Consider the following 21,532-nt stretch of genomic DNA (forward strand, 5'->3'; position numbering starts at 1 on the left):
TTCCTGTCTACAACAGCGTCTTTATTAAAAAAAGGAAGGAGAAAAACAAATCCCTAAACATACATGGCGGCGGGGGGGGGGGGGGGGGGGGGGGGGGGGGGGGGGGGATAGATAACAGTGTAAATACATTTGCATATGCGTGAGATTTCCATATGTACTGCATTTACTTTCAGAAGAATCAGTGCCACTTTACAGAGGACAAAAATGCCAGAAAATGTGCAGGTGACATGTAAAACTCTAGCAGCATTCAAGCCTGATGGAAAGGAGAGAAACAAACAACAAAACTCCCACAATAACCAGAGTTTCTTCTTTAAAAACAATGCAATTGTCACTTAGAAGATTCACATTCAAAAGGCAAAAAAAGGTGGGTTTTTTTGCAGACGTCACAACAGCGATAATTTAGCGTGATCATGTAAAACTAGATCACAAAGCTCTTCTATGAACAGGGGTTAATACAACTCCAGCTTTAGCAGGTTTCAAATCAAGTTTTGTGGCTCAGCATAGAGAAAAGCAAAATGGAACTTTCCCCCCATGATAAATGATGCCCAATATTTTATAACTTACTTTAAATTCGCTATCATCATTACTACTACTTTAAGTGTACGCTAGAGAATGCAGTAAAGATACGGTTCTGAAATAAGCAGTGTTCCAATAAGGATCCAGCAGTGCATCATGGTTTTTAAAATAAAAATAAAAGGGGGGGGGGGGGGGGGGGAGAGATGAACACATACAACACTGGGTTTAAAGAACTAATCAGAACCGAAAATCTGGTAAACTAGGAAGAAGCATTGTATTCATAAGTTTTTACTATTTCAGTGCTAAAAAGTTCAACAGCTCATCAGTTGCAATCTTAAGTCTTTACCAAAACTCCAAAATTAGGGAAATAAAAGTGATTGCACACATCTGAATATCACTTCAAATTTAAAATGACCCAAGATTCTCAGCATTTATGAGTCACGCATACATAAACTTGTATTGCTGATGAAAAAAAGATACACACCCAATTTCTAGTCATATTGGTCCAGCAACCTTTATATGACTGCCCTTTTTTTCAAAGAACAAAACATTAATATGCGAGTTTACTAGAACGGCTCAAACTGCAACAAAGTGTGCCTTTAAAATTGAACTGAGATAAACGTAGTCAGGAGTCAAAGCACGACTTCATGATTGCCTCACGATCAAACTTGAAGTTAAGGAAGGACTTCGAGGAATGAATGTGCTCGTATTCTGACTGTCCATTCAAGCCACGCATATCACTCGCTGCATCTGGAGTAAGGAAAAGAAAATCATTTTATAAAAAACTCATTTCTCAATAGTGCTAATGAGCTAATAAACACTAATTCTAAATCAGAGGTACTGTACACTCGAAATTAGGCCACATATCTGTAATATAGGACTTCATCCTTTGCTGTGAAATGCGCACATCACTACCACAGTGTCAGAATTCATTCACTCTGGTGCTTTTTGGAGACTTTGACCATGGCAGAGTCGGGCTGCTTTGATTATTCCATAAACTGGTGACATTCCAGGATTTTCATGCCCTGCAATGGGACTGGTCTGAACTGAATGGAAGGCTGTGGTAACTCAACCACTTTACAACTGTGCTGAGCAGAAAAGCATCGTAGAACACATATCCTTGAAGTGAATGAGGTACAGCAGCAGACCACAGCAGCTTCGACTCTTGTCAGTTAAGAACAGAAATCACAGACACTGGACGGCTGAAGATTAGAAAGGGGGGGGGGGGGGGGGGGGGGCTCTTTCATCAGTCAGTGCGTTTACATGCACATAGAGAAAATCAAATTTCTGCCGTTGCTCGACTGAAATCGAAGTTCTAAATGCCATGGAAACACCTTAGCTCGGCTGAAATCGAACCGAACTGGATTTCTCGTAATCAAGCTACGCGACCTAGATTATGCGATTGTAGCCGAGCTACTTAGTGCATGTAAATCCTATCGAGCTACGTAGTCGAGCTACTTACTTCAGCACTGCCCCTTCCGGAAGTGACGAGTGACGATTTCGCGTATAGTTCAAGCACAACGCGATGGTGTACAGAATGTTCAGCAAGTGCTGAGCTGCTTCGTTGTTGTCCATCTTCTCTCTCTCGATGTTGCTGTCCTCGTCGTCGTTCTTCTTGGGAACACAGAACTGATAACTTTGTTTATACTCTTGAATAGCTCTTCTTCATGACGACAACCGGAAGTGTACCAACACGATGGGGCGTGTAGCGCCACCTGTGGCTCGGGTGCACAATATACCTCACACAATAGCTCGATTTCCTTGTGTGCATGTAGGATTGGATTTCTCTGGCACACCTGCTGGGACCCTTAGCTCGATTACCGACAGTAGCTCGATTTGGATGTGCATGTAAACGCACTGACTAAAGCATTTCCATCTACAGAACTGCCGCTCAGAAATTTTTTTGCTCTTCACACCCTTTTGTGTAAACTCTAGACCGTTTTGTGTGAAAATCTCAGGAGAGTTATGAAATACTCAGTCTAGCACCAACAACCTGACCATGATGTACAGGAGTTCCTAAAAAAGTGGCCAGTCAGGGCATACACAACCTGACTGAAGTACACAAGTCTGGACTAAATATTCCCAATTTAGGTGATCAAAGCTTATCCTTATACAGTATAACCGACATCTTGCATTAGATACAGATTTATGGTGCAAAGAAAAAAAATTTCATTAGTACTTTACGCTAGATAACGAATGCACAATTCTCTTGCTGCTTGAATTAAAGGAGAACTGAAGGCAAAATCATCATCAAAATTCTATTTCTCTCATTTTATTAAATATAGGAATGTATTTTTGACAGCTATTTTGTCCCTGCTATAGCGAGTTATGAGTGTTTCAAACATGCTATGTAATATATCAGTCCACATGTCAAAGCAATGGCCGTAAACGAGATTCGTTGAGACCTGTGCGAGACATCATAGGACGGAAGTAAAACGTACAGCGGAAGTCAAAGCGATAAACATCTGCCAACGTTGTCAAAAGACGCGCGCGCCCTCTTTCGAATGCTGATGTAAATCAAGCCAGAAGTTGTGTTTGTTTTGATAGCAATCAGGAAAGTTTGAAAAAAAAGTAGGCAGTAATCGTCATTTAAACGTTTTGGTGCAATATTTCGTTTGGAAAACAGTTTTCAAAATGGTGGCACTGACACTTCACGTTTCGAAGTCTCGCACAAGTCTCGAAAAGGCCGATAAGTATAATGTTTAATTGCAATTAGTTGCCAATACGAGTCACAATATAACGTTACTAAAGCCGAAAACGTAATTGAATAACATGTTAATTAAGAAATAAAGCAAGTTTAAAAAGGACTTCAGTTCTCCTTTAAGGTGAAGCACTCAACTCACCCACTCCTTTCAGAAGAGAATTCTCATATGTTCAGAAATGCTAACATTTACAGTATTTGAAGGAACCAAATGAGCCTTATATTTGCTTTACTGGAGTTAAATACATAAAATATCAGAGCCATTCTGAGTCCCAAGTCTTTAAAAAAAAAAAAAAAAAAGGTGGGTGTGTCCCAATCTTACTAAACAACAAGATTAACGGAGCTGCAGCTTCTTAAGATCAACTGATTAAACTAGTGAGATTAGGTGTGGCCCCTGAGGAGTTAGAAAGAAAAGCTCCAGCCACACATGCATCCTTTGTGGATAAGATCAGCGTCCCCCCCTCGTGCCATAATTGTGGCTTATCTGTTCGGGACTGTTTCCTGTGATTAGTCTACAACCACATTACCCACTTGCTGAAGATTACACAGACTTGTGAAGTATAGATTTTTATCATATGAAAGTTATGGAATGCTGCTACAACTGGTCACGATTATTCACGAGACTAACATAACTCTTCCCAATTAGATAAACTCACTGATTTAGTCAGTCAGGTCAATGTAATGTAAAGTTTCAGGCGCTGTAACACTAGTGAATGTACCTGCATCGAAGTTGTCTTGCAGTCTTCTGGGCTGAAGCTTCTTTTCATCTCTCTGCAGGAAAGTTGTCATACAGTCATCACTGTTTTACATCAATAAAATTATCCCACATGATCAAAAGTTTAGTCATGAATGGATGAGATAAAATGGACCTGCTGCCTACTGACCTCATTCATTCTTTTCTTTACATTGGGGGAATCCTGGTGCTTCTTCCCATTGCATTTCACATTATGGTTCTGCAAAAAACATGACAAGCTTTATTGCAGTTTCTCCTGCTGACATTTTGTTGTAATTCAAAAAAATAAAAAATAAATAATGCTGCTACTTATCTGACTAACTTTGTACAAATGCATAATCATTCAAAATATTGAACTAATTTACATACATAGACAAGAGAAAAGAAATGGGTGTATGGGCCCAAATTTATCACTACAACACCACCGCCATCTTCTGGTTATCTGCTGAAGAACACTCGCACTGAAATTTACATGATCACAAATCAAGGATGTGGATATTCACATTACTATTAACTCACACTAATCAAGTTTTGCAGGGGCGTAGCTGGGGGGGGGGGGGGGGGGGGGGTCCTGGGGTGCCCGTGACCCCCCCCCCTTTGTCAGACCATACTTTTTTTTTTTCCAATAGCTGCATAAGAATATTAGAAAAGTGCCCACTGTAATTTTTCTAACATTTTTTTTAAAACTAGATTGTCACTTCAGCCTCATTAGGGTTTCTATAACCTTGTACGGACTTCCTGTGGTTTGGGCGCAAAAACCCAGTTCTGTGCAAGTGCAACACGATCGCACTAGAAAGCATGGTCAAGCTGCCAGTGTAGCTGCAGTCTTTTTAGTTGCGAATTACAAGTATTTCCTCGTGTTAATAATTCGCCATGTCAAAACAAGCAAAAAACTTTCCTCCTTCTTTCAACGTGAAGAGAGGTAAGCAATTTATTATATAATTTTTTCCATCAAAGTTGCATTTTGTGGCTTCGAAGCCAAGTTTTAGTGTGCCGTTTCTAGAACACATCATCAAGAAAACGTGGAAGAAACCGCAATAACGGAAGAGCCGGTTTCTAAGCTACCTAAAACTAGCAATGGTAATTAGTTTTTGTTACATAATGCACTCAGGCTGCCAGTCAGTGTGTGATCCCCCACCCTTTGAAAAATCCTAGCTACGCCTGCTTTTTGTATTTTTTATTTTTAAAGTGGCTAACAAGTGACTACTAACTCTTCATACCAGTCTCTGTGTGTGTGTGTGTGTGTGTGTGTGTGTGTGTGTGTATAAAAACGCCACAGTTTATACGTCAGTTCATTTCAAAACCCGGGGGGGGGGGGGGGGGGGACCACCTTTTAATAAAACATCAGGACCGTTTCTCTTCTAACACGAACACTGGTAATATGACCACAATCACGCCAAAACACGTACAACTGCTGTCATTAGGGTAGGTACACCATATGATCTTGATCTCCAATCTGTTTTCATTTGGAAATGTTGATTTCCTATTAATTCTGTTGACCTTAAATCTCACACGAAAGGCAGTACTACTAACCAAGACGACCTTTGATGAAAATTTTAAATAAATAGGGAATGTTTAAACTTGTGTGCACCAGTCTGTGCATTTCAGAATACAACATTTTGCCAGGCTGTCGCTCTGCATAAATATGCTGCACTGACATCATGATGACTTGCAACAGGAGCTAGCCTGTCACATTTATTTCATACTGAATACATTTACAATACACTGCAACCCCACTATAACGAACTCCTTGGGGGACGGCCATAGAGTTCATTATACCAAAATGAGCCCACTTGTCACACCACTCACTCACTCTTACGTAAAAACAAGACAAACTGTTTATATTTACGCTTAATTCACTTAACATATTTATGAAGTAAAGGAAATAAGTCACACTCGCTGTTCGCTTGCCGCATCTTTCTTTTCAGACCAACTTGCTGATTGCAGTTATGGACAGATACTCAAAGCTCTTTCTTTAAAAGTTGAAATTTAAACTTTTTTCAGGATACCATATTCTTTAGACAAATTTGCTCCTTTCTCACCACACTTTAGAGCAGGGGTCGGGAACCTATGGCTCGCGAGCCAGATGTGGCTCTTTTGGTGACTGCATCTGGCTCGCGGACAAATCTGACATTTGTTAACAGTTGGTCAAAAATAATTTTGTTAGGCATATATTATCAAAGTTTAAAAAATGACTTCCTGAAATCTAAATGTTAAATTAGCTTTCAAAATATAAAATATGATCACGTATTTGCAATCCATTCCATCTGGGGTTTTTTTCACCGCTGAAGTTCACGGGTGCGTCAGATCAGCCAATCCCAGCAGGCGACACGTCAGACATTAAAAAAAAACGCGATTTTTATTGGACAATAAGGTGCCTACGGGGTCGTGTGAGGTAAAATTACATCCGCTTTATTTAAAATTCCAGCTAGCTACCTGTTGCATGCACAACTAACAAAGACGATGGCGAAGAGAAAAAAGGATGACGAACTGATTGTGAAAACATGGAACGCGCTTCCAGTCACATACCACACACTGCAGCGAGTGAGCGTTGCTGTGTTGACCATGTTCGGATCTACGTATACATGTGAGCAGTCCTTCTCTCATCTAAAACACATCAAGACCAACCTAAGATCGCGTCTAACTGATGAAAGCCTCAACGCCTGCATGAAGCTCAACCTCACCGCATATCAGCCAGATTACAAAGCCATCAGTAAAACGATGCAGTCCCAGAAGTCTCATTAATGGTGAGAAGTGTTTTTTTTCCCCTTCTTGGCTTCAATATAAAAACGTAATTAAAAATAATACATTCGTACACTCTAAAATTGTTTGGTCTTTTTAAAAATACATAGGCCTACATTTAATTGTATTCATTTTTTTAATGGTATGGCTCTCACGGAAATTTTATTTTTTAAAAATGGGCATTTATGGCTCAGTCAGCCAAAAAGGTTCCCGACCCCTGCTTTAGAGGGTCTCAGATATGAAGTTTGTCTTCAACTGAGAGTATCTTATGTTTACAAGTGTCACGTAATGGAGGCAGATGACTGATATAATTTCAAAGAGCGTTTATTTAAAACCTGGCAAGCAAACAGTTCAGCAAAGCAAGACAAAAGCAGGGTCATGGAACTTGAGCGAGGCACAAACAAAAACATCAGAGGTAAATCACAAAGACAAAGCCCAAAATACAAAAGCAAGTCAAAACCAGTCAAGCAATACACAGAACAAAAGGCTTGGTAACATGAGACATTAAGTATAATACGTATACTTCGCAAAGTCTGTGTGTTTAGGGAGTCCGTATGAGTGCGCACTGTGATTGTGCTCTAATCCAGAACAGCTGCATAGTAATTAGTCCGAATGGTACTGCACGCGTCAGCGAGCAGCCATGAAAACAATGCTTACAGAGTCCAGACTTGATCAAAAGTGCTTTTAGCTCGTAAAATAAAAAGCCCTTTTAAAGGGATTTTAAGTCAGCGATTGCCATTTGATAACTGTTAGTGACTGACACCCAAGTGAGGTTCGTTAAGCCTGTTTTATTTCATTAACACATACTGTTAACTTGACTGCAGACTTGACAGATACAGTGGGGTAAAAAAAGTATTTAGTCAGCCACCAATTGTGCAAGTTCTCCCACTTAAAAAGATGAGCAAGGCCTATAATTTTCATCATAGGTACACTTCAACTATGAGAGACAGAATGGGGGGAAAGAATGCAGGAAATCACATTGTAGGATTTTTAATGAATTAATTGGTAAATTCCTCGGTAAAATAAGTATTTGGTCACCTACAAACAAGCAAGATTTCTGGCTCTCACAGACCTGTAACAATTTCTTTAAGAGGCTCCTCTGTCCTCCACTCGTTACCTGTATTAATGGCACCTGTTTGAACTCGTTATCAGAATAAAAAAGACACCGGTCCACAACCTCAAACAGTCACACTCCAAACTCCACTATGGGCAAGACCAAAGAGCTGTCAAAGGATACCAGAAACAAAATTGTAGACCTGCACCAGGCTGGGAAAACTGAATCTGCAATAGGTAAGCAGCTTGGTGTGAAGAAATCAACTGTGGGAGCAATTATTAGAAAATGGAAGACATACAAGACCACTGATAATCTCCCTCGATCTGGGGCTCCACGCAAGATCTCACCCCGTGGGGTCAAAATGATCACAAGAACAGTGAGCAAAAATCCCAAAACCACACGGGGGGACCTAGTGAATGACCTGCAGAGAGCTGGGACCAAAATAACAAAGGCTACCATCAGTAACACACTACGCCGGCAGGGACTCAAACCCTGCAGTGCCAGACGTGTCCCCCTGCTTAAGCCGGTACATGTCCAGGCCCGTCTGAAATTTGCTAGAGAGCATTTGGATGATCCAGAAGAGGATTGGGAGAATGTCATATGGTCAGATGAAACCAAAATAGAACTTTTTGGTAAAAACTCAACTTGTCGTGTTTGGAGGAGAAAGAATGCTGAGTTGCATCCAAAGAACACCATACCTACTGTGAAGCATGGGGGTGGAAACATGCTTTGGGGCTGTTTTTCTGCAAAGGACGACTGATCCATGTAAAGGAAAGGATGAATGGGGCCATGTATCGTGAGATTTTGAGTGAAAACCTCCTTCCATCAGCAAGGGCATTGAAGATGAAACGTGGCTGGGTCTTTCAGCAGGACAGGGATCCCAAAGACACCGCCTGGGCAACGAAGGAGTGGCTTCGTAAGAAGCATTTCAAGGTCCTGGAGTGGCCTAGCCAGTCTCCAGATCTCAACCCCATAGAAAATCTTTGGAGGGAGTTGAAAGTCCGTGTTGCCCAGCGACAGCCCCAAAACATCACTGCTCTAGAGGAGATCTGCATGGAGGAATGGGCCAAAATACCAGCAACAGTGTGTGAAAACCTTGTGAAGACTCACAGAAAACATTTGACCTCTGTCATTGCCAACAAAGGGTATATAACAAAGTATTGAGATGAACTTTTGTTATTGACCAAATACTTATTTTCCACCATAATTTGCAAATAAATTCTTTAAAAATCAGACAAATGTGATTTTCTGGATTTTCTCATTTTGTCTCTCATAGTTGAAGTATACCTATGATGAAAATTACAGGCCTCTCTCATCTTTAAGTGGGAGAACTTGCACAATTGGTGACTGATAGAGATGCACGATAGATATCGGGCCGATAAAATATCGGCCGATTTGAGGGTAAATGACGTCATTTTTTATCGGCCCGATGGTCATATTTTTCCGATAAAACATCCGATAAATTAAATTAATTAGTGAAACATGTTCAGACCGAGTAGCCACTTTTTTTTATTCAGGCTGAGTAGCCAAACAGGCGCAGTGGGGGCGCAGTGATCATTTCACAGGAGGCCCAAGTCTGCCGTCAGTCGCTGCCTGAGTAGGCTAATGAATAAACATGTCTTCACCGGCATGGTCGTTTTTCGCTGTGGCTGAAGATGACAACATCGTCGCTATCTGCAAAACGTGTTCAGCGAGGATTGCGAGAGGAGGAAGAAAGCCATCAAGTTTTAACACGACGAATCTTATAGCTCACCTTAAAAGTCGCCATCGCGGCGAAAAGGTACTGAACGAATATGAGGCAGCAGCTGCAGCCGCTAACAGTGTTAAAATAAAAACAAGAACGACACAGAAGTTTGATGTCCCCATTCAGCAGTCGTTCGAAAAATGTAAGAGCTTTTCAAGAGATAGCGAGAAGTCTAAAGCCATTAACGACAAAGTAATGGAGTTTATAGCACTCGGCGACCAGCCTTTCTCTGTTGTCGAAGACCCATCTTTTCGTAAGCTAATAGCACATTTGGAGCCACGTTACACTCTCCCAAGCCGCCGCTTCTTCTCGGACGTGTCCCTCCCTGCACTTTATGATATTGTTGCAACACATATCCACAGCCTGATCGACAAGGGCGGACTACACGTAAGTTTTACCACAGACATATGGACGTCAGATGTTAGTCCGGTCAGCATGCTAAGCCTGACGGCTCAGTGGCTGGATCAAGACTTTAACTTGCAAAAAGCAACTCTGCATGCCCAGGAGTGCCCTGGGTCACATACAGCAATAATGATATGCCAAGCTTTTGACACAATGCTCATGCACTGGAGTATAACAAAAGACCAAGTGCATGTTGTGCTCAGGGACAATGCACGTTACATGATCAAAGCTATGGAGGAGTGTGGGCTTGCAAGCTTGGGTTGTATGGCACACACTTTACAGCTTGCTGTAAATGAGGCTGTACTGAGCCAAAGAAGCATCACAGATTGTGTCTCGATTGGCAGGAAGATAATAGGACATTTTAAACACTCCCAGCTCGCCACCTCCCGTCTTCAAAACTTGCAGAAACAACTAGGTATGAAAGAGGCAAGGCTTCAACAAGACGTGCCCACTCGTTGGAATTCCACGTTCTATATGATGACAAGTTTGTTGCAGCAGAAGCGAGTACTTGCAGCATATGCTGTAGATTTTGACTTGCCTGCATTTCTGACCCCAAATCAATGGACTTTAATTGAAAACATGCTCACTATTCTTGACCCCTGTGAACAGCTGACAAAAAACATAAGCTCAGCTACAGCCACTGCAGCTGATGTCATCCCCTCCATTGAAGCCTTAAGGCGTCTGTTAAATAGGACTGTTGCAACAGATCATGGAATTAAAACGTCAAAGAGCACACTACTGGAAGCTATAGAGCAGCGTTTCAGTCACATCTACACAGAGTCCCTGTTTTTTCTCGCCACAGTCTTGGACTCAAGGTATAAGGACTGCTATTTTGACCAAGCAACAAAAAGGGAAGCAATAGAAGCATTGAATGATAAAATGAGATGTGCAGCACCAGCAAAAGATGTAGAAGAGCCAAAGGAGAAGAAAACCAAGACAACAACAGATGACAACAACAATGTTTCCCTGCTGACAATGTATGAAGAAATCCTTCAAGAAAACAACACAAAAGAGCTGAACCAAAGCAAAACAGATCAGCAGGTAATTTATTTGTTGTTTAAATAAAGCTTTGGCCATCTCTGATAAAATAGACCATAACATGGTAATGTTAAATATATTTTTTATTCTTTGTTAATCTTCTACTACTTTAGATAAAAGCCTCTCTCTCAGAGCCCACAATTCCTCGATCGGAGAGCCCCATGGACTACTGGAGAAGCAACAAAGCCCGGTTCCCAGAACTTGCCTCACTCGCACGGAAGTACCTGTCAGCGCCTTGCACAAGCATAGACAGTGAACGTTTATTTTCTGCCGCTGCAAATGTTATCGATGAAAAACGAAACCGACTTGGATGTGACAAAGCAGAGATGCTTGTTTGTCAAGAAAAATCTCCCACTGATGCCCTCACCTAGAAAATAGAAAAGACAATGTAGACAATGACAAGTCCAGATTAAGAAATGTTGAGAAGAGACAGGAAATAATTAAAGTTTTATTATTATTATTATTATTATTATTATTTTGAACAAAAGGTTTTTTTTTATGATGCAGTCAAAGCATTAATCATTTTGAGTTTGCACTTTATTTGATTACATTTTAAAAAAAAAAAAAAGAAAAAAGGAAACTTGACTTGAATATTCCTACCGCAAGGGATGCACTTTTTTTTGTTAAAATGGAGTGGTGTCTTGCTACGTTATTGTTATATATAGCAAATGACCACATTTTGTAAGGAAATGAAAATAAACATTTGAAGAGCCAGAAAGTTGTTGTTTGCTGTTGTAGATAGGCCAGAGCAGCTAAAATGTCAGTTTTCCATCCTACACAAACTGTAGATTATATGATTATATTCAATATGAACTTATCGGGTATCGGCCCTGAGAAGCAGGAAATCATCGGTTATCGGTCAATTTTTTTCATATCGTGCATCACTAGTGACTGACTAAATACTTTTTTGCCCCACTGTACCCTGTCCACACTAGGGATTTTGTACCGATATGATACTACTTTCGTACCCCAACACCTGTCCACACTAGCAACTATACCGGTACTGTAGCGGTATAACTGTATCAGTACAAAACCCACAAATGTATGGGTTTCGTACCAGTACAGTATCAGTACTGTAGCGCTTCGCTGTAGTGTGGACAAATGAAGTGGTTCTGTATCGATACAAATATAATGCGCTCACACACCTCAATCGATGTCTTTGCTGAATAAAATAGTGAAGAACGGAGATTCGTTTTCTTTTTCTTTCTCAACTGCCTCGCGCGTTTTATACGATTCGACTGAATAAATGACCACCAGAAATACAGACTGTACATTGACAAAAAGCACACACGTCGTTTCATCTGCCATATTCTCGGAAGGAAGTTACTCGGTAACCACGGAAACATTTCGCGCACGCGCATTTCAACTACCATGAAAGAAAACCGCAAACATTTCTCGCTAGTGTGGACAGATGCACTAAACTGTACCGGTATACTTTGTATTGATACAGTTATACCACTATCGTAGCGGTATATATGTGAACACAGCTTTATTGTTCATCTCTGGTGGGAAGACGACGCATTGTTCAGTGATTTTTTTTTTTTTTTTTGACAACTCCAACTCGCTGCACTAAAGGTGGAGGACATGAACTTGGTTCATTATACGCAAACGTTTGTAGTTAAAAAAAAAAGTTTTTTATAGCAGGGTTGTAGTGTATACACTATATGGTGTAGACATCTGTTTAACATCCCATTCCAGATTTAGTACCCCTTGCCTGTTATAAATCTCCACTTTTCTGGGAAGACTAGATTTCTGCTAGATTCTGGAGTACGGCTGTGGGGATTTCTGTCACAAGAGCATAACTGAAGTCAGGTACTGATGTTTGGCGAGGAGGCCTGGGGTTCAGACGGCGTTCCAGTTCATCCCAAAGGTGTTCAGCAGGGGTTAAGGTCAGGGCCCTAGGTCAGGGCCCTGTGCAGGACACTTGAGCCACACAAACTCCACTTTGTGCAAAGGGCCATGGCCATGCTGGAACATGTTTGAGCCTCTTAGTTCCAGTGAAGTGAAACTAACACTACAGCATACAAAGACAATGGTGTTTTAAAGGAGAACTGAAGGCAAATTTATCATCAAAATTCTATTTCTCATTTTATTAAATATAGGAATGCATTTTTGACAGCTATTTTGTCACTGCTATAGCAAGTTATGAGTGTTTGAAATATGCTATGCAATATATCAGTCCACATGTCAAAGCAATGGCCGTAAACGAGATTTGTCAAAAGACGCGTGCGCCCTCTTTCGAATGCTGATGTAATCAAGCAGGGATGAGAATGGGACATTTAAAAAAAACAAAAAAAAACAAACAAACTCTGAAATGTCTGCCAAGGGCAAAAAATTGAGCATAACGTCCCCTTACGCCGGCCTAACCTGGCCGGTCTAGGGGGCATTTGCCCAATTCACAATCCCCCTTTCCCACATACATACATAAAATATATGAATGTTTTCAAATTCAGTGATGGTTTAAAATGTTTATAAACTAAGATAACAAATCCCTATTTTATTTATATGCGATAATGGAAGTAACCGTCATGATGTACTAGATTCCTCCTGACTCTTTGACAATTTAAGTAAAACGTACCCTTGTGCTTTTTTGTTTTGATGTGCTCCTGGACGTTTCTAGCTCCTCTGTTTCCATAATTGATCATATCTGAGCACAGAATACACAGAACCTTTCCCGGCACGTCCACTTTTCAGACATGTTCCGTCAGGCACGTCGTCACAGTTTGTGTCCCTATCTGCACGGTAACACTACTATCGAGCCATGCCCATCGGAAACAGTTCTTTATCCCGTTCGATTTATCGATTTCCCTGGCATGATCCTCATTTTTGCGGTCCAAAACTTTCGCCATCTTGGCGAAGTAACTTTGAAAACTAACCAAAATAACTAGAACTTAAGAAGTGATCAAAACTGTGTAGCTTGTTTCTCCATGAATTGTAGAAGTGAGATCAGGCTTTCGTCTAAACAGGGGCGCTGCGCCCCCTTACCGAAATGCCGATTGAACCCCAAGTCACACTTAGGCCATGCACTTATATGCTACTGCACAACATGCAATCTTTCTCAAAACGATCTTTTCTCTGTGAAAACATCCCAGCAACACCACGTGACAATGTGTCTGGTCATCAAATACGTTATAATTACTCCAAAAATATTCCAATCATAGTAGATACACCGCCAGACGGTGCAAAAACAATCCGAATTGGCGTTTTCCAGACTGAGGCGCCATGTTGTTGTTTAGCTGTTTACTTGTCACGGCTGCTCTCACGAGATTTGACATGGGTTACATACAAGGTCAGCTGACTTGTAGAGCAAGATTTCTCGAGACTGAATGACCTTTCACCCACCGGCGCGGGAGCTTTTGACAGAAGTAGTTCGCGAGTTGTTTTTCTTGACACTTGGGCATTTAAAGATGTCATCCCGCAGCACGAAACGGAAGAAAGCCAAAGACTGTCCGGGACAGAAGAAGATTACTTCTTTTTCAATGTTGGCAGACAATTTGTTACAATTTCCCTCTCAGATAGCCTCAGAATGTCCCATTGTAGCCTCAATTTTTCAAAGGCTTCGCACGGCGGGCGGGGAGACAACCGGCACCATCCCCCCCCCTTCGCTCCCTCGCCATGGTGAGCGCCATCATACTAAATTTTTCTAGAAAAAACCCTGGAGATGAAACTAGCGCCAAAACGTTGCTGGAAATCGTCGTGAGTTGTCGTTAGCATAAACATTGAAGAAAGCAATGACGATTTCTGTTATCACAGCTGCAACTAATTTGCGTTAATGAGCATTGCCGAAAGATGCTGGCGGTCGGTCGGTCCTGCCTGCTTGGACAAGCCTCGCGCCGACCCCCCGAAATTTTCTCAACGGATTTACACGTTTCACAAATATGACATTTTCAGCGGGAAAAACTCGGAATTCCGCAGATCTGCAGAAAATTCTCATCCCTGAATCAAGCCGGAAGTTGTGTTTGTTTTGATATCCATCAGGAAAGTTTGGGGGAAAAAAAAAAGTAGGCAGTAAGAGTCATTTAAACTCGTTTTTGTGCAATATTTCATTTGGAAAAAACAGCTTTCAAAATGGCAGCACTGATACGCCACGTTTCGAAGTCTCACACAAGTCTTGAAGATCGCGCGGATAAGTGACGCCTGCCGTGGACCAAACAAACTAAATTCAACACGGCTAAAAACCGAATAGGCTGATAAGTATAATATTTCATTGCAATTAGTTGCCTATGAGTCACGATATAAGGTTACTAAAACCAAAAACGGAACTGAATAACATTTTAAGAAATAAAGCAAGCTTAAAAATGACTTCAGTTCTCCTTTAAATCCTATACGAAAGTGTGCTTCTAATTTTGCCATAACAGTTTGGGAAAGAGCCACATATACACCGTCTGGCCAAAAAAAAAAAAGTCACCATTTGGATTTAAATAAGCAAATACATAAGAACCTTAGACTGGATAATTACTGCAGTGGTTAATGTGTTTTAACCAAGGCTTTGAACCAGAATTTTTTTCCTATTGGTTCGTTCCGAACAGAAACTGAATTTTAACGTTTCCGGTTTTGGGTTCCACCATTAAATAGACGTTCCCGAACCGGTTAGAACAAAAAAAAATTTCGTTCCCGGAACAGTTAATTACGTTCCCTGTCAGCGGTTTAACAAACGGCTATAAAATTATGTCTCTGTCTCATCCAGCTTAAGCCAAATGTAGGCTAATTCTATTACAACCTTCATTAAATAAGACAAGAAATAATTCAAAACAATTATTATTTCAAATGTTGGCGATTTGGATTCTCAGTATGTCTTCCCATCTACACAAACAGAAAAAGTGCCAAAAATGAAAGATAATTCGTTTAGTGTGTTACCAAAGGCGAGTCAGGCCCTATAGAGGGCTACCGCATGACGTCACCGCGCCGCGAGATTTTGTTAGGCGCCATATTGGAAGACCAAGTACACATCTATGCAAGTACATACATACATAAAACAAACTACACCTGATTCAATGACAACTGAAAGCCTGCAGCCACGGCGGGCTGCCTTAAAAAGTAACCATTTGTCCTACCTTAAAACTTGTTTTGCATTTTCTGCCTCCTTTTTTGTATTTTCAACCCTCCATTTATTTTCTTTCCTTTTCTGAAAACCCGATTTGTGTCCAGACATTTTGTTTTGCTACCAACGAACTAACTCGTCAGGTCTCGTCTCTCGAGCCCGCGATGATTCCCGTGGGAAGGGCAACAACTGATACATTTTTACAAACAGCCAATAGGGAGGTTGCATCATTCAGGCTCTTCTTTGCTCAGACACTCAGTAATGGAGACGTGATAGTAGTCCACCCTCCCGCTCTCTCCATTCAGTCAGCGAACGTCACACAGGAAGTGAACCCCAGCGGGTCATAGAAACTTGTGCAGGAGAAGAATGGCTTTTTTATTTGTAGGCTACGGAAACTTTGAGGAACGAAATAAAAACCGGTATTAACCGGTTACCATTATTTTTAATAAGCGTTTCTGTTCCGGAACATAAAAAATAATAAAGTTTCTGGTTTCGTTTCTGTTCCATGTGAAATAGAAAAAGTTCCCGGTTTTCGTTTTCGTTCCTTGAACCGGTTCAAAGCCCTGGTTTTAACTGTCAACAATTCTTTTTTTAACCCTAACTGATGCAGTGAGTAGCTTCTCATTTCTTAAATAACCATGTCAGAAGATGTATCCCATGGTCACGGGAAAGATGTTAGTGTTTAGGAGTCAAATTATTGGCCTGCATCAAGGAAAGAAAAATACTAAGGAGATTGCTGAAATTTCTGGAATTGGATTATGAACTGGGCGGCACGGTGGTGTAGTGGTTAGCGCTGTCGCCTCACAGCAAGAAGGTCCAGGTTCGAGCCCCGTGGCCAGCAAGGGCCTTTCTGTGCGGAGTTTGCATGTTCTCCCCGTGTCCGCGTGGGTTTCCTCCGGGTGCTCCGGTTTCCCCCACAGTCCAAAGACATGCAGGTTAGGTTAACTGGTGACTCTAAATTGACCGTAGGTGTGAATGAGAGTCTGAATGGTTGTCTGTGTCTATATGTCAGCCCTGTGATGACCTGGCGACTTGTCCAGGGTGTACCCCGCCTTTCGCCCGTAGTCAGCTGGGATAGGCTCCAGCTTGCCTGCGACCCTGTAGAACAGGATAAAGCGGCTAGAGATAATGAGATGAGCTGGGTTATGAACTGTCCAACACATTTTTAAAACCTGGAAGCATAGTGGTGAACCATCACACAACAAGTATGGTCGCAAACAAAGCTCGACTGTGATCGGAGATTGATTAAACACTTGAAGTTGAATCGTAAACAAATCGTCAGTAGAACTCACAGCTATGTTTAATAGTGAAAGTAAGAGAGTATTTCCACAAGCACACCATAACAAGAACTCACAGGATTGGTACTAAAACAGTTGTGTGGCCATAAGAAAGCCACTTATTAGTGAGGCAAATCAGAAGAAAAAGCTTGAATTTGTTAGGAAGAATAAAAAGACTGGACTCTGGAGCAATGGATAAAGGTCATGTGGTCTGAGGAGTTCAGATTTACTCTACACCAGAGCAATGAGCATGTCAGGGTAAGGCGGGAAGCTCATGAAGCGATGCATCCATCGCAGAAGTACAAGCTTCTGGAGGCAGTGTTATGATCTGGGGTTGCTTCAGTTGGTCAGGTCAAGACTCCAACATTATGCGGCAATAAAATCAAGTCAGCTGACAAACTGAATGTACTGAATGGCCAGATCATCACATCAATGGATTTTTTTTCTTCCCTGATGGAACAGGCATAAAAATCAGGCTTAAATTGTGAAAGAGTGGTTCAGGGAGGGGACGCACAGTGGTGTAGGGGTTAGCACTGTTGCCTCACAGCAAGAAGGTTCTGGGATCGAGCCCAGTGACCAACAAGGGCCTTTCTGTGTGGCGTTTGCATGTTCTCATGGCAGCGTGGGTTCCCCCCCCACAGTCCAAAGACATGCAAGTTAGGTTCATTGGTGGCTCCAAGTTGACTGTAGGTGCGAATGTGAATGGTTGTTTGTTGCTATGCGTCAGCCCTGCAATAACCTGGCGACTTGTCCAGGGTGTACCCCACCTCTCGCCCATAGTCCGCTGGGATAGGCTCTGTACAGGATAAGTGGTTATGAATAATGGATGGATGGTTCAGGGAGCATGAGGAATCATTTTCACACATGAACTGACCATCACAGAGTCCAGACCTTAATCCCAGGAAAAGTCTTCAGGATGTGCTGGAGAAGACTTTACAGAGTGGTTTGACTCCGCAGTGATCAAGACATCTTGGCAAAAAATTTATGCAACTCTGGATGGAAATAAATGTGACATTGCATAAGGTTCCTGAAACAATGCCACAGTGAATGTGTGCTGTAAGGCAGTCCAACAAAATAGTGCGCGATTTTTTTTTTGGGGGGGGGGGGGGGGGGGGGGGGGGGGTCAAGCAGTATAGATGTGATGGTCAAAAGGACCAGAAAGACTTCATATATTGTGCATTCAATTTTATATTTGATATATACACCATAACTGTTTGTTATTGTTCATGGACATAAATGTAGTTCATGAATATAAAATGTGTGCAAACACAAACCTTGACTCTGAGAAAGTCTGCAAGCTCACATTGGCCAGGCTGCCCAAAAGCTTTCTGCTGCTTATGCCTCGTCCAGCCGTCGCCTGGAGACGCCTCCATTGCAATCTGTGAGCGCCTGGGCTTCGATCTGGGGAAAGAAACAGGTTTAAAAAAAAAAAAAAAAAACCCACACACAAAAATTAGACCTACATATTTGTGTTGTCAAGCGATTAAAATATTTAATCGCGATTAATGTTGCAACTGTCATAGTTAACTCGCGATTAATTGCAATTTAATCGCATATTTCTGTCACATGAAAAACCATTGTAATTCTCTTATCAGCATAAAAAAGTGAAATGGGCTTGTTTTGTACTAATTTTTTTTTTTTTATTGCAAAGCATAACACGTCTTGCCACAGCCACTGCAAAGTGAAACCTAAGCCGAGCACCGTGGCTCTTCGTCCCGAGGCTAGCAAGAAAACCATGAGTGAAGTGATCTACTGCTTGAGTTAGTCTACAACTCTAATCAGAGAGACAGATTATACAGTGACGGTAGGCTTGACATGCTTGATTATAATATAAAGTACACTATTATATTAACTTTAAGTTGTTCGTTGATAAATATTGCATTGAATCTGATCTTTACTGTTTCAGCTCACTGAACACATTTTGTACTTTTACACTTTCTGCCCGTTGATGCGTCGCGCTGTCCAATCAGAGGCGGCCAAATTTGCATATTACAGGAAGGATTTCTGGGATAGCATTGAGTTTACAGTTCAGAGGGATCTGGCTTCTTTAGACGCTGTCTTCTTAAAACTGAATAAATATTTAAAAAGAGCCAAATGAGCCAGTCTTTTGAATGGCTCTTTTCAAAGAACGGATCACAAAGATGCGGATCCCATCAAAGAGCCATAAATCCCATCTCTACTAGCGCGCCCTGCCCGCGCTGGTTCTTTGGGGGGGAGGGCAGAGGACTCTGGCTGTGCGGGGCGGGGCATTACAGTCTAGCTGCTATCGTTTTTCTAAGCAAAGTCTCTGTTCCAAGATCCTGGCAGTTTCAAAAGCTTATGAAAAACTTACGTCATGTCACAGAGCGTTAATCTCGCGATAAAAAAAATTATCGCCGTTAAAATTGAGTCAAGTTAACGCGTTAATAACGCGACATTTTTGACAGCACTAATATTTATAATTCAGATAAAAGCTGATAAAAGTAGAGACAGTCTACTTTTCTGAAAATCATACACACATCCAACTACAAAGTGTTCGAGTCCACGGAACATATTCACATCATGAGGGAGTTAGCTTCATGAAGCCTGACTGCAGAATCATGTGGCACTCAGGAAAGCCAGACAGTGTTTGCACACCACTAGTCAGTGTGCGTCTTTGATTTGTTTGTAGAAAGTTATTTGTACAAAAAGTTCTCATTCAAGAAAAGCAAGGCCAGATTTCATTAGGATCCTGTGATCTGAAGAGCAAAACCATACTAAACTACTCACCGAAAAGGTTTGCATGGAGTGTTGCCGTTGGATAAAAAGTCCTCATCGCTGCTTGTTGATTCCAGTTTGTGTTTGGCTATCCATTCTCTGAGCTGCCTGTGAGGAGAGCAGCGTACCAAAATGAATATTCAACATGAAGAAAAAAAAAAAAAAAAATCACTGTACCGTGAACAAAAAATAAAACAGAAGCTACCTCATGAAAGGTATAGCCATAAAAAACTTGTTGGGAGCCAGTCCAAGCTTGGATTTGGGGGTCATGTCGTTTCTATGACATGGCAGTTTGTCAACAGGAAACCATTCAATGTTCTGTTAAAAGTAATTTAAAAAAAAAAAATGCTTATTAAAAATCACCACTCTGTTCTGAACCAATAAGTCATCAATAAGTTACAGAGACTGAAAAGATACTGCACCCTTATTTCTTTTCTGGTTTTGGGGTTAAATTTTGTTTCCTTTGGTACACCAGGGATTATGTATAGTCGAGCGAGCTGATCTGTGATTTTCTGCTCAATGAAAGTGTCTTTGCAGATGCGGTCTCTGATGTCAAAACCAGTCTCCTCTAAAACCTACAGCAAATATACAACCATTAAAGAAATGGTTCGATATAAAATAAAAATTTACATCATTTTCTAATACAGTTATAGAGCCAAAACATGATCTAAATTTGAATGCTTTTTGAAGTAAACTTCCAGTCTTGGCAAAGCGATAGCCTAATGGTTAAAGAAGCAGCTTTGGGATCAAAAGGTTGCCAGTTCGATTCCCTGGAGCAGCGGGAACGGCTGAAGTGCACTTGAGCAAGGCACCTAACCCCCAACTGTTCCCCAGGCTGCTCTGGGTTCGTTGTACATTGCTCTGGATAAGAGCATCTGCTAAATGCCAGTAATGTCTTGAACTGAAGCTGAAAGGCTACTGTTACTAATAAGTAATTAGAGGTGCTTAAATATGTATATTTTAATAGAAAAAAAGATTTAGGTAAGATAGATAAATATTTGTTAGTTACATCACTGATGCGCTTATACAAAATTAACTAGCTGATCGATTTGCATTTAAAATAAGTGAAAAGCTGGAAGTTTAATCATTTTGCTGCACTTTTAGTCAAAGCATCAACTGAGCATTACTAAACTATGTTATACTTTTCTTCCAGGACCAAAGCATTGTGAAGCGCTTCAGTGGTTCATTTACCTCTCGTACAGCACAGTCATGAGGCGCTTCGTCCTCATTGACTTTCCCTTTAGGAAAGCCCCATCCTGATTTGGCCAGGTATCCTTGCACCAGTAATACCTACACAAGTCGCATGCAAAAGTTGACAGAGGAAGCGTTCACACAGACCATTTTCTGATTGCTGAAAAAAGGGATCATTAGTTCTGGCTTTAACCTACTCACATTGTCAAGGGTTTCATCCAGAATAATTGCACCATATGTAGGAACACCCATCTTGTACTCTTTCCATTGATCTAAAACCTTCTGAACATCCTCGCCTTGGGGAAGCAGGAATGGACAGTGATTAAAAAGTAAAAAGAAAAGTTAAAGAAAATGAAT

At 41.2% G+C, this 21,532-nt stretch overlaps 2 protein-coding genes across 2 annotated transcripts in view; one reads left to right on the top strand and one right to left on the bottom strand.

The window, feature by feature from the left end:
• Positions 1 to 21,532, bottom strand: part of dcp2 (decapping mRNA 2) — a 29,554-nt gene continuing 8,022 nt past the window's right edge. The window contains exons 3-11 of the mRNA XM_060908920.1: positions 21,377 to 21,504; positions 21,176 to 21,274; positions 20,407 to 20,559; positions 20,190 to 20,302; positions 19,997 to 20,092; positions 18,523 to 18,649; positions 4,102 to 4,170; positions 3,937 to 3,988; positions 1 to 1,266 (exon numbers count right to left, since the gene is read on the bottom strand). Of these exons, the coding sequence (XP_060764903.1) occupies positions 1,142 to 1,266; positions 3,937 to 3,988; positions 4,102 to 4,170; positions 18,523 to 18,649; positions 19,997 to 20,092; positions 20,190 to 20,302; positions 20,407 to 20,559; positions 21,176 to 21,274; positions 21,377 to 21,504 (962 nt within the window). The 3' untranslated portion in view covers positions 1 to 1,141. The remainder of the gene's footprint in view (positions 1,267 to 3,936; positions 3,989 to 4,101; positions 4,171 to 18,522; positions 18,650 to 19,996; positions 20,093 to 20,189; positions 20,303 to 20,406; positions 20,560 to 21,175; positions 21,275 to 21,376; positions 21,505 to 21,532) is intronic.
• LOC132873154 (zinc finger BED domain-containing protein 4-like) lies at positions 9,575 to 11,431 on the top strand. Its single transcript, XM_060908450.1, has 2 exons — positions 9,575 to 10,933; positions 11,044 to 11,431. Exons 1-2 carry the CDS (start codon positions 9,686 to 9,688, stop codon positions 11,299 to 11,301), a joined length of 1,506 nt encoding a protein of 501 aa, XP_060764433.1. The 5' UTR covers positions 9,575 to 9,685; the 3' UTR covers positions 11,302 to 11,431.

The sequence above is a fragment of the Neoarius graeffei genome, chromosome 25 (genome assembly GCF_027579695.1).
Source record: "Neoarius graeffei isolate fNeoGra1 chromosome 25, fNeoGra1.pri, whole genome shotgun sequence".
NCBI lineage: Eukaryota > Metazoa > Chordata > Actinopteri > Siluriformes > Ariidae > Neoarius > Neoarius graeffei.